The sequence below is a fragment of the Pavona decussata genome, unplaced genomic scaffold (assembly GCF_977016875.1).
Source record: "Pavona decussata unplaced genomic scaffold, jaPavDecu1.1 SCAFFOLD_91, whole genome shotgun sequence".
Classification (NCBI taxonomy): Eukaryota; Metazoa; Cnidaria; class Anthozoa; order Scleractinia; family Agariciidae; genus Pavona; species Pavona decussata.
In genome coordinates, this window is record NW_028145508.1 from 3002399 (window position 1) to 3018299 (window position 15901).

Sequence of the window (15901 nt, forward strand, 5' to 3'; positions counted from 1 at the left end):
AGGATATATTTTGAGCAAAAACAGCACAACAAAACAGTGAATAGTAGGAAAAAAATTGACGCCTACACGGTTGTTTGTCTTATCAAATAGAAGAAAGATCCTCGTAGTTACTACGCAACTTAAGCAGTTGCGAAAAGAAAGCCTGAAAAAAATTCAGTTTTGAACGGGATTCGAACCCGTGACCTCTGCGATGCCGGTGCAGTGTTCTACCAAATGAGCTATGAAGCCAACTGGGAGCTGGTCATATTGTGAGTTTGTAATATACCCGTAAAGGATGAATAAATATTTGTTTATTTTATCTTGATGTTACCCCAACGAATATTAAAACACCCAGTTTGAAAAAGGCGATAATTTTAGGTCTTAAATTTGCCATCCTTATGAATGGAGTCTGTTGAGCATTTTAGTAAACCTTGGCTTGTTGTTGCAGTTATTTGCAAATTTACCTAAATTATACATAGTCGAAAATGTTGGCATTATGTTTTTGTTCGGAAGGATAGATTTTCGGACATTGTTTTCGTCCGATAGTTTTTTTTATGGCGAACATTTTTGTCATCAAAGCATCCGGACTACATTGGAACCTCGATTTAACGGAGTTGCTAGGTTCGTTATATAGAGGTTCCACTGTTGAAACCTTGTGATCCATAGTTTCGTCTTTCGCCAGGACATCAAAATAGAATGACACCATAACTCGTATTTGTCAGTTACTAACTTTATTGGGGATTTTATATAAAACCAACTCAATAACTTTTGTACAATATTTTACCGTACCGAGAAGTTCCTAAAGAAACCACTGTCTATTTGTTTGTACTCTGTGGGAATTGATTTGCCAGTCGGAATTTGATAGTCGCTGAGACCATCCTGATTGGCTGATTAAATATCGCGTAAAGTAAGGTAAGACTTGCTTTTGCTTAAATAGATGAATTGATATGTGTTTAATTGTGGAAATAGCGCGAACTGGTTACAAGATGGCTCGAGCAAAAGGATAGTATGGTTTATTTGTGAATTGCGCGTTCTGTGTTGAAGACCGATCTGAAAATAACACTCTGCTACCCTGACAACAAGACACGAAGTCCTGTCCACCGGATATTAAACCCTAATAATATATTCATAATTTGCAGCTTTTTAAACTGTCTAGGGCACTTGAGCAACGCTGACGACGGCGGCAACAAGTGAATTAAGCCCCGATAGAGACATTTAGAATTACGTTTACGGTTAACAGCAAGAATAACCACGTGACCATATGTATCCTTCATTTGCCGCTCACTGTTTTCAGTTTCTCAGTAAAATTGAGTAGTTTTGCATTAACAGCAAAAGTCAGAATTACTTTGCACTATTCTCATCTGTGTAATAATTTTTTTCAAGAAAATAAACGCGAATCTCACGTTTGCCGTAAACGCGATTCTGAATCTCTACTATCAACGAAACGTCGCGATCATCACCTATGCCACACAATCGTGAGACAGGCGATAAATTTTTGATCAATCATTTAAATTCTCCCCACCGTTTTAATTCATTTCTTTTGGTGCTTGTGGGGAGAATTTGTATAAGCATCATAATAATGATCATGTCTTTCTCTCATGACCTGCATGATTAAGTAGCTACATTGTAAGGAGAAGCCAGACGCTGATCACTATTGGGGATCAAAGGTTTAATAACCAAAACATTCGCTTCCATATGCGTTTTACATTAGCGTAAATTTCTTTGCCGACCTCTGAAAAGCAGCAACGTTAAATGACAAAATTCAAGGTTTTGCGAAGAACGTTCGCGCCGACAGTGAATCAGGGTTACCATGTCAGGGAAAAGACAGGGAAAAACAGATATATTCAGGGATTTCATTTTAATCTTCCCACAAGGTTTGTGAGAGTTTCCTTGTTGGCAAAGGTAATGTCGTTTCAAAACTGAACATTTATGAAGGAACTGATTTCTGCAGCCTCTTTGCTGGCTTTATTGTCAGAGGATTATTTTTGATGGTCAGTGAAAATTGGTTTGTGGTCAGCAAAAAATCAGGGAGTCTTTTTTATCCTGATGAATGGCAAACCTGTGAATAACCCACCAATTCAGTTCCGCGTAGGTTCGGCCGCACTATACAACTTCAACGAGCCGCGAAGTAGTTCAAATCACGTGATTTTATACTGTCATGTGACGTTTTCGTTGGCGTTGCCGTCGTGGTTGCTCAAGGGCCTGTTACTGTAAAATTCCGACTATACCCCCCCCACCCCCTGCCTTCGAAAAACAAAAACATTTCTGACGCTAAAATACTTCCGATATGCACACCAATATAAGCCATGCCGCTCAAACCCGAAAATAAGCACCCGGAAAAATGCTTAAAACGAATACAAAGCCGAGGCTTATATTTCTGACCTAAACGGTTTTGAAAGTCTGCAGTTAATTAGTTTGGGCAAAATGGAACGAAAACGAAACACGTGAAATCATTTCCAAGTCCATAAACACGATGAAGCACTCGCAGGCTTCGAAGCGATTTCTCGTCGTTATCAGCTATTAGATTCTCACGTCCTGCAGGTGTGAATTTTGCAGGAAAATTTATGGGAGAAATTAGCAGCTGATCTAGCGTAACTCATGCACTTCTGTCGCCTCATTCCCCTGATTCTTCTGCTCCATCTCGAACATAAGGAGAGCAAGCTGAGAACGGGAAGCCATCCCTTCGGCCTTGAAAGTGAGGCACTTGTTATAATCAGCCTCGCTCAGGTGCGGATCACACGTCACTGTCTGATAGCGCTTTCGTAAATCAATGTCGACTGCTTGGAAAACGTGCAAAGGACTGGAGGCGAATACCTGTTAACATGAAAGGAAAAACCCAAATCAATGACTACAGTGAAAAAAATCTAAGGCCAGCGTAACTTCCTGTATCCTTTCTTATGTTTTATCGTCGTATCATTGCCACAAGATTAATTGAAGAAACATTAAGGTGATTCCATTGAATTGCATTGCGCATTCTTATTGCACATTTCTTACGTCATTGGCGCGCGCACGTTGTAAACATAGTGTGGTTTCCTAGATGCTAAGCCCAGCCAATTACTAAATGGCTATTTGCTCCTAAACGAGCACCGTGATCGCAAAATTAAGAACCACCTTGTACAGCATAATAAACAGCACCTCAGGGAAGTACTGCTCAGTAGCTCTAATTTGAATAGTGACACTTTAGCATTTCATCCACAAGAAACACAATGTCTGTACCTGCATCAAGTCTAGTTCTTGTGCTTTTTCTTCCCTTAGGAAGTCGTCGCTATTCACTCTGATGTTTTTATAGTCCTTGTTGTCAAAACAAGCCATATCTCTTGGGCCTTGTGCCCAGCGCCCCGTGTCCTTATGAATTCCGATCACATCCGGGATCTTGGTTTGCCGGTATACAATGTTAGGATCGTAGTAGGCGTATGGAACGGGAAAGAATACCTAAATGATCCAAAAAAAACAAACATATCGATACATAAAAAATAATCATACAAAAATGATCATGATGATTACTGATCATTTTTTTGTGTCAAGCTAAACGCAACGAAGAAGCGACTCATTGGGAGCTTGTTACAAATAATAGCGAGGAAGGGAGCAGGGATGGCGCAGTGGTGTGAGCACTCGCCTCCCACCAATGTGGCCCGGGTTTGATTCCCGGACTCGGCGTCATATGTGGGTTGAGTTTGTTGTTGGTTCTCGTCCTTGCTCCGTGAGGTTTTTCTCCGGGTACTCCGGTTTTCCCCTCTCCTCAAAAACCAACACTTCTAAATTCCGATTTGATTTGGAAAGTGTCCCCAATTAATGCTCTGCGCTAAATACGTTGACACTTTAATAAAGTGATTTATTTTTTATTTATTTATTTAATAGCGGCCAGTAAAAATATTGCAAGAGTAAAAAAAAAAAAAAGAAAAGAAAAAAAAAAAAAAAAAAACGAGAGGAGACTGGGAAGAAAAAGCGAAATAACGCTTTCTCTCTCCAGTCTCCTCGACCTTATTATTCGCTCAAATCGCAATTTTCTTCGCGTGTCCCCCAATTCAATTCAATTAACTTTATTTGATTTCTTTTGCCTCTTTACAACAGGAAAATATAACAAACTAAACAACAATCTCTACTGCAGGGTAAATGTAAATTAAAAATTAAAAGCTGAAATTAAAAATTTGGCAACTTTTGGACTATCCAAAGATCTGCAAGGCTAATCGAGTGGATGGCCCAAAACTATTAACAAGGTTCAGAAAATAATTGGCAAGACATTATTTATTTAATAGACCTTTATCACACGGCGGCCATGCTGAATCTCACCAATTATTTGAAACGAAGCTTTTCTTAAAGCGGTGTCATGTTATGGAATAACTTGCCCAAAAGCTTGAAAAATGCTTCATCCGTTGAGCATTTTAAGCGAAATATCAAGAAGTTAGCTGATTTATCGGATTCCCAAACGGCAATCTTGTAAAGCAGTTGTAATTAGTTTACACACAGCAGAAAAAAAGCTTTGTTTTTACCGGCAAGCCTCGCACTGAATTCGCGTCTAGCCGAGGCTTGCCGTGCGAAAACAAAGCCTTCTATTCCCCCGAGACTCGACATGGCCGCCGAGTGATAACAGTCTATTACTTCCTACAGATTACTATCCCTCTACTATACTCACTTGTTCACCACTGAGCGCATTCACACGACAGCGGTTTAGAAAGTTGACGTTGAACTCGACCCCAAGAGCAGTGAGGAAGATGAGTGCATTTGATGGCAGCTTCATGGTCACTATGTCCATCAATAGTGTAAGGGAGCTATGTTTGACTCCAATCTGTATCCATGGTAACTGAGACCAAGTGTATTTCTTTTTATACCTGATTATAAACACGTGGATAAGGGAAAGAAATTAATAAAACTGTAAAAACGAAGCGAGTTGTTTTGCTTTCTGTCGCAGGCTTTTACTTGCTCACAAACGGGAGGCGTATACAGCAAAAATTCTTGATTTTGCACCAAAAACCTCGCATAGAAAAAGAATGTGACCAATACTCCAATAAGTGCGGACAGCACGGTGCAAGCAGACAGAGATGGTAACTACTGGAGATTGCGAAAAAAAAAAAAAAAAAAAAAGATACCCAACTAACATTACTTCGAACATCTGCTAGAGCGGTTTTCAATGAGTGTCGCGTTTGCTTTGGTTCTGCATTACTAAGCTCTGTGATTGGTTAAAAAAAACTTGCGCCACTTTCAAAACCAATGGGAATAAAAACCAATCGTGTTTTCGCCGCACGCGTTTTCCCGCGCTTGGCACCAGTTACATGTAATTGCTTCGAATTCTGATTGGCTCGTTGTGTTGTTTACATCTGTTGTGATTAGCCAGCGTAATTACTTTAGTTTTCGTTTTACGACACTAAATTGGAAACCGCTCTAAAACTGCAACTCCATTAACCTTAATCCGTCCGTCTTAGCAAGCCTTATACCAAAATTACAACCGCTCGAAAAATCTATTTGAACGCCCCCTTTGACAATCGACTGCAGCTATACCGGCTCCCCCTAAGGACTGAGCCGAACACTCCACAAACGGTAGGGGAAAGAAATCATACGATGTGATTTCGTTCTCACAGTTTCAATCCAAACTCGCTGTCGGGCTTCTTCTTATTGTCATGTATAGTTCTACAAGATGATGTTACATCCACGTGTTCTACAGGATCTAAAGGATTTATTGGTGTGTGACTTGTACAAAGAGACGCGCAATTTGGGGACATGCTTACACCGAGGAAGAGCCCGCTTTGACTCACGAAAAAGTGCTCGCTTTATTCGCTTCTAATTCCAACTCTCTTCTCACGTGCGTTTTGTCTTTTCTTATCCTCTCTACACGTGACTACACATTGCATAGCATTGTGAAAAGCACTTAGGGAGGGGTAGGTTGCAAACGAATGTTTGGTTTATCAACAGAGTTGATAACTAAAGGTAAATTGGCCACCGTAAAGAGATTCCAGTGCTGACGTTTCGAGCGTGTGCCCTTCGTCATTTGCTCTGAAGGAAAGAAAGGTTAACGCTCGAAACGTTAGCCCCCGAATCTCCTTACGGTGGCCAATTTACCTTTAGTTATCAACTCTGTTGATAAACCAAACATTCGTTTCTACTCCCCACCGACGCAATACCGCGGTGGGTTACAAAGTCTCGCGCAGAACTTGATGTGGTTTTCATCACAACTTACCGTGCAATTAAAGCTTTACCGTCAGCAAATTTATCCATAGTAGCGTCGTCACTAGATCCGTCTTTGACATTTATAAACACGGTAAGTAACACGACATTTTCTCCCGTCTGCAGGCAGACTTTCTGATACATCTGAAGAAATTCCTCAAGAAGATTAGTTTCGTTCTTCCTAACTGGAAGGACAAGATGAATTCCACGCTGTTCGATGGCAGTCGGCATGTGAATGCTTTCTACTTTAGTGTACGGCCTAAGAAGATGAACACGTCTGAAAGAAGGCAAAAGAAAGCAAATTATATCAAAATGCCACGCATTTTCTCGCGACATTTTGTGGGCCAACTTTTCCCAGATTTAACAAGGAATAACTTGAAGAACTTGCCCACAGCTGACACCGCCCTTAGAAACAGTCTCACCAAAGCTAAATACAAAAGAATTTATATACCTCATAATCTCTTGCTGGCTCGCTGCAGTCATTTTAATTCCAATATCCAAGATGTATTCTGCTCCGCGTCTGGGATCAACTCGTCTGTAACCGTTGATCAAGCGAAATTGGCTCTCGGAGTTGCTGTATTCTCGTGATAACATTTTTATTGCTGTTTCTTTGACTTCGTCAACATCCTTTTTATAGTCGCCTCGTAAAGGCACCTAGCGACACGATTGGATACACGTGGTATTTAGACAAAGATAAAACATAAAAAAGAAAGAAAGAAAGAAAGAAAGAAAGAAAGAAAGAAAGAAAGAAAGAAAGAAAGAAAGAAAGAAAGAAAGAATTGAACAGTTTGCTAGGAAGGTGTAAGACAAACAAAGTCTTCTGTTGTATACAACGAACCATTCTGCTGCACGCTATAAGAATTATGAACATTGCACTTTCACACTAAATTACCCCTACGTTACGCTGCTTTTGTGTATTTGTCTTTGTACACCCACCGGTACCCATAAAAGGTGAAAGGAGCGTGGCATTAGGCCCCTCCGTATAACCTAAGACCCAACATATAACCAATTACAGACACATGTCAAAGAAAGAAAAGGAAAAAAAAGGGCGCGCGCGCGGGGGGGGCAGTTTTGGGGCGTTCGATGAGAGGCAGGTACATTCTTAGGACGCATTATTTGGGGATAATTCTATTCTACTATTCTTATTCCGGTTCAGGCAATGACTACGGGCAGACTATGTTTTGCTCGAAAATCCGTGGGGAAGAACTAAGAAAAAAACCGAGCGAGCGCGATATTCGAGGGGCCGCTCGCGCGCGCGACTCGCGACTTCCCCGCTCATCCCTCGAATTAAATATCGCGTTCTTCCTCGCGGATTTTCGAGAAAAAGAGAGACTGTCCGTAGTCTAGTTCAGTAATAACAGAATAAATAGAATATCAGTTCAAAAAAGAACGCAATTTCGCCTATTTTAATTAAGCCGAGAAACTTCCCAGCAGAAGGCAATTCCTTTTATTCTCAGTAAACTGTCTTCAGTTCATTCTGCTATCAGGAACAGAATGAACGCCGGAATAATATTCTATTCTGTTCATTCCGAAAACAGAAAAGCTCGCAAAAGAACATAAGTACCGAGTATTCTGTGTGTTGCTATTACGGAATACACTGTAGTTCAAATTAACGCGACCACAAACTGGAACTGGCTTCGTTTTAAAGCTCTCTTATTCCCCGTTGAAGGAGATGCGAAGGGGTTGCAGTAAATAAGCGGCTAAACTGTACCTTAGGGTTTACTTCAGTGAATCCATAACTAGAAGTATCAGTGAAGTATTCCCACTGTAACACTTCAAACCGTGACGTGGGTTTAAATGGCTGCCGAAATCCTATCGGCCAGGACGGTCTTTTCTCTGGAACTCCTGAGTAGAGAAAAAAAAACAGTGTTTCCTCACATGGTGATGACAGTTTACTCCGGATTACAAATAGAGTGGTTTTCAACTGAGTGTCGTAAAACCCAAACCAAAGTCATTATTATAACCAATCACAACAGACGCAAATAGCGCAATGAGCCAATCAGAGATTCGAAGCAAACACGTGCAACCGGCGTCAAGCGCGGGAAAACGCGTGCGAGCGAGGCACGATTGGTTTTGGTTTTGCTTCTCATTGGTTGAGAAAGAAGCGAGTTTTTTTTTTTTCAACCAATCACATAGCGTCGTAAAGCAAAACCAAAGCAGACGCGAAACTACTTTCGACACTCAATTGAAAAACCACTCCGCAAGTCTAAATCCCCGGGAGATTCGTGACGGGGAGAACTTATATGAGCAATGCTCTATGTGGTGATAAAGAAAGATTTTATGCTCTGTCATGAAATGAGAAAGATGTAATTGTAAAGCCTGTCTAAACTTGCCTGCACCGCAGAAGGAATCAACCGCCGGTAAATACCGTCTGCGAATTAGCGCCCAAATCCAGCGCTAATTCGCAGACAGGAATCACAGAGTGACGGAAATCCTTGGATTTGGGTGCTAATTCGTAGACGGTATTTTAATTTATCGGCGGATAATTCAGTCCACGGCGCATGCTAGTCTCGACCGGGCCGTAAACAGCAATCTATAAATACCAACCTAAGAAAAATGTCGCTGTTAGTGGTGTCAGTTTTATGAGAGTTCACTTAATTATTTTTGCTACTCTGTAAGTCCGAATGGAAATGAAGTTACCTACTCACCCACTCGCCCACCTTACTAGCTAGCTGCGTACCTACCCACCTACGAAACTACGTTCGTTCGTTCCTTCCTACCTACCTACCTACCTACCTACCTGCCTGCCTGCCTGCCTACCTACCTACCAACCTACCTACCTAACACTGAACTATGATACGGAAAGTTGAAATGAAGCTATGTCGGGATTATATTTGTCCGTCTGCTGCGTGCATACAAAACAAGTTTGTCTTAGTCTTTCTCACTAAGCCTTTCACTCAGAACAGAAAAAATATCGATAATGCTATGCACAGCACCTTTAAATTCCCTAAACTTGTAAACTGTAAAACAGCATCTTGCGCAAGTTGACACAAAAATAAAGCAAAAGAAAGCGCGAATTTTTTCCAGACGTTTGCATATTGGTAGCGGTTTTCTTGCGTACCCGGTATGCAAGATTTGCGTCCTATATTAACCACTCATCAAACAGATATTCCATTTTGAGGGTGAAAGCAAAAAATAATCGCTACAGATAACATTTTCTTGGTTTAACTGCACCGAACACGGATCGCACGGATGTAGTACTACAGAATTCTGCCGTCATCGAAGCCATAACTTTCATCCAAGGTTCTGCAATTTAATGACACGACTCTTCTTCAGCACTGTCTAGCCAAACACTGTTGAGATCTGCGCCGAGTTTCCGTTTCACATTCTCAGACCAATGTGCTTTTCGTTTGTCTCAACTTGTGTTACGCCGAACGTCGTTGTCTTAGGATTATCACGTAAGTTGTCTTGAGCTGTCTTCATGGTTGTGTCCGCCAAACATTTGTTATTCTAAATTCAAGTATGTCCTTGTGCTAGGTTACAGAACAGGGAGTTCATTGCTTTTGAGAGCAACGCGCCGCTTCGTGCTCCTTAGTCGCTTGAATTTTGCGTTATAGAACACTCTCTTAGCACCTGATCCCAATATGTTGTGCGGGCTGTAGTTCTTTTAACCCAAGTTATCTTCTTCTGTTCATTTTAAGATATTGGTTGTTTAAGTAAAGTTCAGTAGTGAACGCTCACGTAAGGCAACATTTCTTTACTTGGCCGTTTACACAATGCGATTAGTAAACATTGTTTTAATGGCTTGACTGACAAGTTGATCGACTGACACCAAGTGCAGCCGGCTTCGCACAAACACTTAGTGTAAACTGGGCCAAGCGAATTCAACAATTCAAAGTGGGGTTTCGACTGCCTTCAATCGCTTACGTGTAGACTGCGAAAACAAGAATCCGTTATTTAGCAGCAACGTTCACACAGTTCTACTTTATAAATCTACTTCCGAAATTGCTCACGATGATTTCCATGGTGGGCCTTTAAAGCAATAACTGTTAAATTTCTCTCGCGCTTATTGGCTAATTTTTATTGCCAAGATAACGCCGGAGCGCTTATACCATCGGCAAACGTTTTGCTAACATTTTTAACACTGAGTTCTCGATGTAGCGAGAATTCAACCTCAAAATGACTACGAATTTATTTAAGTCGTCACGCAACATTTCTCTCCCTTATTTGGGTCGTCACGCAACGCTGAGTCCGGGGAAGGACTGGGATTATGTACAAAATTCAAATAAGAACGGAAAAACGAAGAGGATTCTGGTAGTTGTAGTAAAAAAGTTGTAGTAACGTCATCGTGAGAATCGCCTATTATCGATTATCATGAAGTCCAACTCTGAGTCGAATTGTCTCCTTGCTAAGATGCTGTTCTTCTAGGAGCTCCATATATACCTACCCTCGCGGGTTACCCAGGAGTGACTAAATCTCCCGGATAAAAGTGACTCGACAATCAACTAACTAAGATCCTTGCCTCAAATTTTTTCCAAAATCCACAAAATTTCACGTTAGAGTTTCTGGGTGCATTTTCGCGCATCTTTTAATAAATCAGTTGTAGAGTTTACAGAAACTAAAGGAAAGGGTCGATTCGAAAAGTTGGAGGTAGTTAATTTTCGGGGGGTGGGGTGGGTTCATTTGAACATTTTTTGGAGATAAGTGGTCGGTAGGCGGAGAGGGGGGGGGGAGGGGGGGGGGGGTGTAGGTTAGTACTTAAGAAAAAAATCTCCAGATTTGAGATTTCCAGAGGCTGGAACTCAATTTAAGACTTAACTCACGGCCTGCCTTCACTTATGCTAATCTATCCTCTTTAAACAATACTAGTACTAGTAACACCATACAAATGCAAGGATTTACGTCATGTCTAAAACCTATAAACTTAAGTGGTGATTTGGGTTATAATTGTCCACAGTTCTTTAATTTTAGAAATGCTGAAGCCAAAATAGGAATCAAGAATATTGCTTTTCTATTTTGTAAGTCCAATACTCATAAATTATATGGGTTATATAATATTCTTTTAGATACTTTGTGCTTAAAACTTGGAATGGCTTACCAGAAAATATTAGTTAACTTCAGTTTTTGGAGATTTTAAAGTTTTCCTTAGTATTTTGTCTTTTATTAAATCTAACAGTAATTTTTGCCGACCTTGTTTTGTTTGTTTTTAACTGGTCAAGCAGAAGGATCTTATGGTTATTTATATGTAAGTGTATTTTGGTTAGTTAGCTTTTGGAGATATTAGCATGTCCATACTACTCTGCAAATCTGAATCTAAAAAAAGTCCATGTAAGTTTGTATATTATTTAAATGTACACCAGAAACTGACTGCCATCAAGTTTCCTTTCTCTTGCTTTATATATTAATATTTTTTAACGTTTTTCATTCAACAGAGAATGGTTGTACATGTATAATGCTGGATTCTGGACACAGTTTGTTGCAAAAATGTTCTTAAATCTTTAATATATTCAGGATTTAAGACATTTGTTGTATTGATCACTAATATTTTTATGACATATAAAACTGACAACAATATTGTTTTTATTTTTATAATTTGATAAATAGAACAGGTATCCTTTAAAAAGTAAATTTATGTGATAATTTGGCTTTGTTATTTTTTGTTTTATTTTGTTTGGAATGACATACATTCTAGCAAACAGACTTCAATGTTTTAACAAATATACAATTGTAGCTAAACTTGCAATGTCTTTTTTTTGTAACACTGATAGTCACTTCAAATTTAACAAAAACAGCTTTCTAATACAAAATATCTCACTTCCCAACTTAAATCCCTGCCCGATCTGGCTATAACAAGAAATCTGGCGCGAATTAACTTAGCTTGCATAAATTGAGGTTTTTTTCGTCAAACACTTCTCTTCCCCATGTACAAAAGACAGTATTGCCTGCTTCCTGCCACAATATTTTCATCTCATAGCATGCCCGGAAAATCTGTAGGGTCCCACATATCACACTAATTAATTAATTATTATAATTAATCAGAGCTTTACCCTGTCACATGTCAATATTACTTTTTACTCTCATCACTTACCATCTGGTAGATATGGCAACATGTCTTTTATCGCATTCTGAAGAGTTCTTGTTTCCACAAATGTTCTGTTAAGCTCGAGTTCAGTGAAGTAGCGGTGTATTTTGTACATTATCACTGGATCATTGATGGGATGGAAGGTGATCGCATGAGACATTTTTCTCTCCTTTATCAAACTCATCACGCTAGCTTCATCAACTTTTGAGAAATGATAAAATAGGTCTGATGCCTAAAAAGGGATAAAACCAAATATGTCAAGTCCTACATCCAGGAGATGAAGAGGGGAGGGGGAGGGGGAGGGTATTTTCTGCCTGATTCAATGGTTACCAAGACAACTGCAATATCCAAGAATTATATTTTCAATTGTTTGAGAACTTGTCTAAATTCATAAATGCCTATTTATATTACAGCTGATGTTGTTTACTTCTTACCACAAACTATAATAATTATTGGAACCTATTTTATTGCTGTGCACACCAGTACTCAAGACAAGTTTTTTCCAAACACAAATTGCTGGCTAATTAATGAATGGTCAAAATTCAACTTTAAATATACAATTCATGTAAAACTAACCTTTGAATCTGTGGGTGAAATCCTGAAGTGTGGCAATTCAAATGAAAGCTACCGAGCAGTACTTTCCTGTGGTGCTGTTTATTATGCTGTACAAGGTGATTCTAACTTTTGAGTCTCTGGATGAAATCCTAAAGTGTGGCCATTCAAATGAAAGCTACTGAGCGGTACTTTCCTGTGGTGCTGTTTATTATGCTGTACAAGGTGATTCTAGTTTTTAAGTCTGCGGATGAAATCTTTAAGTGTGATCATTCAAGTGAATTCTACTGAGCAGTAATTCTTGTGGTGACCAAGAATATCAAGTTATAAAAGGTGGTTAGAGTAACTTTTGAGTCTGCGAATGAAATCAAAAAGTGCGACCACTCAAAATGAAAGCTGTTAAAATTCCCCTATGGTGTCTTTAATCTTACAACACACCAGATTTACTGTAGGCTTATGATGTCTGTAGCACTATCAATAATGTTTCTGTGTTTTGGAAAAGAAAATTAACAATGAAATGAATAATATTGGTACACTCAACAAGAAACTTGGGGACAGAATCACGAAAGGCCTGAGTACCATTCATTTCATAAAAAAATCAAGTTTTGAACGAGGCAACAAGATGTTCTAAGATTCAAGTATAACTTGATCAGTTAAGTGGAAAAATACTGTTTCATGTTAATTATATTAAGATGACTCTTGTATCACAAAAAATGATATAATTTCTCACAAGTTTGCAGAGATAATAATCGGTTTCAAATTTTGTAACAAAATGCCAATATGAAAGAAAATGACCGTAAAAGATTTCATATAGTGTCTTCCTCAGAAGCAATAGCCTGCGAACGCAGATGTATTCGCAGGCTACAGAAACAACGGCCCTCTCTTGGAAGTAGCATGCATGAATTAACAATCATAAACGTATTTATGCTATTCAAAGCTTAAAATTACAAATTTGGGATTGAAAAGGCAAAAAGTTACAAGCAAATGTTGGTAGAATTATCCAATGGATTATTAGCGAGGATCCAATCCCTTAATTTGTGCAGTTGCCAAATGTATCACACCAATCACAATCAACCCAAGATTTGGAGAAAGAAAAAATATATATACATTCAAAAATAAGATTTCAATCTCACTGTTATCTTATAATTTAATTTAATTTGATTGTTATCTCTTAGTCTATTACCACCTGCAACAGTAGACTGAGGAAAAAGGCCATTAAGAAAATATAAATGTTTTATAAACAGCAGCGGGTCTCGAGCTTGAATAAACTTGTGGTTACTCACAGATACTTTTATATAACCGTGTCAAAATACTCTAAGCGAAACTTGTTTATATAATTCTATAAATTACCTCGTAACTCCAAGTGCACTGCAACCCAACATTATTGTACAAACATCTCCCAAGTTCCACGTCTTCTTGCTCGCTCAAGGCGTCTTCTAAACAATTGTCCAAGTGAGGTACAAGCTTCGTAAGAGTGCTCCTAGACAAAGCTACCCCGGTACCACCCTGGCAATACTTCTCGTGTGTGTATAGATCATCGCTGGCTTTGACTCCATTCGCTTTGAATGAACCCGGTCTTCCAATGTAAACATCCTTCGAACTGTTCACGCTATTCAAAAATTCCAACAGTTTTTCCGGCTTGATATACATGGCGTCCTCGACTCTCATGAACCACTCGAAATTATTAATGTAATGCTCGTGCATGTACTTCAACATCCTAAACGACAATTTTGTCTTGGAAAAACTCTCCTCTTCGACATCGGCCAATTGAACGATTGGAAGCCCAAGTACCTTGTTGTATTTCTCGTAAAACTCCACATCTTTAGAGGAAGGCGTGAAGAATATAATTTTCGGCAAAAGCGGGGCCCATGTATTGTTTATAGCCAACACTAAGGAGTCGATGTTTTCCTCGGTTGTTAAAATACCAACAAGTAATTTATCCCTATGGCCTAGTTCGCTAGCAACGTAAAACGGTCGTAACCCATAACTAAAGTGGGTAACCTTAGGGGCTACTGTGTTATGAAGAACGGGTTTTGAATTATCTTCATTGCTTCTTGGGCTCCTTGAATCGGATAAGCCGGGTTGTTGATGGCCCAGAATCAAAACTTGTGATTCTTCTAAGTCGTACAAGCATTGTTGTTCAACAACGGGTATGTAAAACATCGATAAAGCGAAACCAAGGCTCACTCCGATGATGGCTGGAATTATCGGCCGAAATCTTAGTCCCCGCACAGATTTCATTTTTCGCCTGAAAGTAGTGTAGTGAGCTCCGTCTTCTTGAGCCACGTTGCCTTTTGAACGATTTGTGACGCCGGCGTCAAACTCTTCGAAGGAGTGAGACTTGCGGTGAAATGTGGAAACCATGACTTATAAAAGTTCTGTTAAGTGAAACCGACGAAGTGATTTTCATTATTCGCAATCACAACTAATTCAACTTGTCTCTGTTAATAATTGTTTTCCGCAGCGGCTAAGAAGCGATTCTCGGATCGTCATTGGTGTTCGACTGTGTTGAATATTTCATGAGCCACTCGGCGAGCCGACGAGTACGTTGCTCTTTTTGGTTTGGCTGTCATTGTTTGTTGATTCAGGTGTTTGATATGCCCTTGCTACCACGCTCATTTACATATCTATGAAAGAAAAAACAAAAGTTCCGCAAGCTGCGTTTACGTTAATTCACACGCAAGAATGAAGATGCCTCGAGGCATTTCTCGCCATGTTCATTGGAAAAATGAAGCAAAAAACAAGACGAAATAGAGGAGGACTAGGCATGAGAATTCCGTTTCGGTTAATCAGGGGTGGGGTGGGGGGTTAAGGGAGTGGAAGGGCTCTCCCCTTTTCAATAGATCTACAAAAAAATGAAAAGGAGCGAACATCGTATAGATGGAAACGTCTTTGCTCGACACGATACCGCTTTCTTTCTTCAAGTTTGTAGCTCCAAAACTGAATAAAATGTCTTTCTTGACTGGATCCATTGATTCTATCTGGGCGTCTTGCCCAAGTCGCTCATGTTTCCACACTGTGACTTGGCTTATTAGAGGCGAAAGTTTCCCATCGTTCGACCGTCTCAAGTTTGTTTTAAAAGCAAAAAACTTCCTGATTTTTTTTTCTCTCTCGTTATTTTCAAGTTTTAATCTGACATATCGAGCTCAACGAAATTTCAGTAACCTGGACATCCAATCACCCCCGAAT

At 39.6% G+C, this 15901-nt stretch overlaps 1 protein-coding gene and 1 long non-coding RNA gene across 3 annotated transcripts; one reads left to right on the forward strand and one right to left on the reverse strand.

Moving 5' to 3' along the window:
* Nucleotides 1-688: 688 nt before the first annotated feature.
* LOC146474228 (chondroitin sulfate synthase 2-like) lies at nt 689-15445 on the reverse strand. The gene is made up of 8 exons (XM_085117547.1): nt 14063-15445; nt 12167-12392; nt 7850-7983; nt 6590-6792; nt 6152-6415; nt 4613-4808; nt 3196-3411; nt 689-2793 (listed from the first exon to the last, which is right to left on the reverse strand). Exons 1-8 carry the CDS (start codon nt 15074-15076, stop codon nt 2566-2568), a joined length of 2481 nt encoding a protein of 826 aa, XP_084973673.1. The 5' UTR covers nt 15077-15445; the 3' UTR covers nt 689-2565.
* On the forward strand, nt 8001-13468 carry LOC146474229 (uncharacterized). Of its 2 annotated transcripts, XR_014866247.1 has the most exons (3): nt 8001-9536; nt 11036-11096; nt 11511-12153. It is a non-coding gene; the product is annotated as an uncharacterized LOC146474229 (long non-coding RNA). The 2 variants fall into 2 exon arrangements; XR_014866248.1 differs by lacking the exons at nt 11036-11096; nt 11511-12153 and adding an exon at nt 12574-13468.
* Nucleotides 15446-15901: the final 456 nt, after the last annotated feature.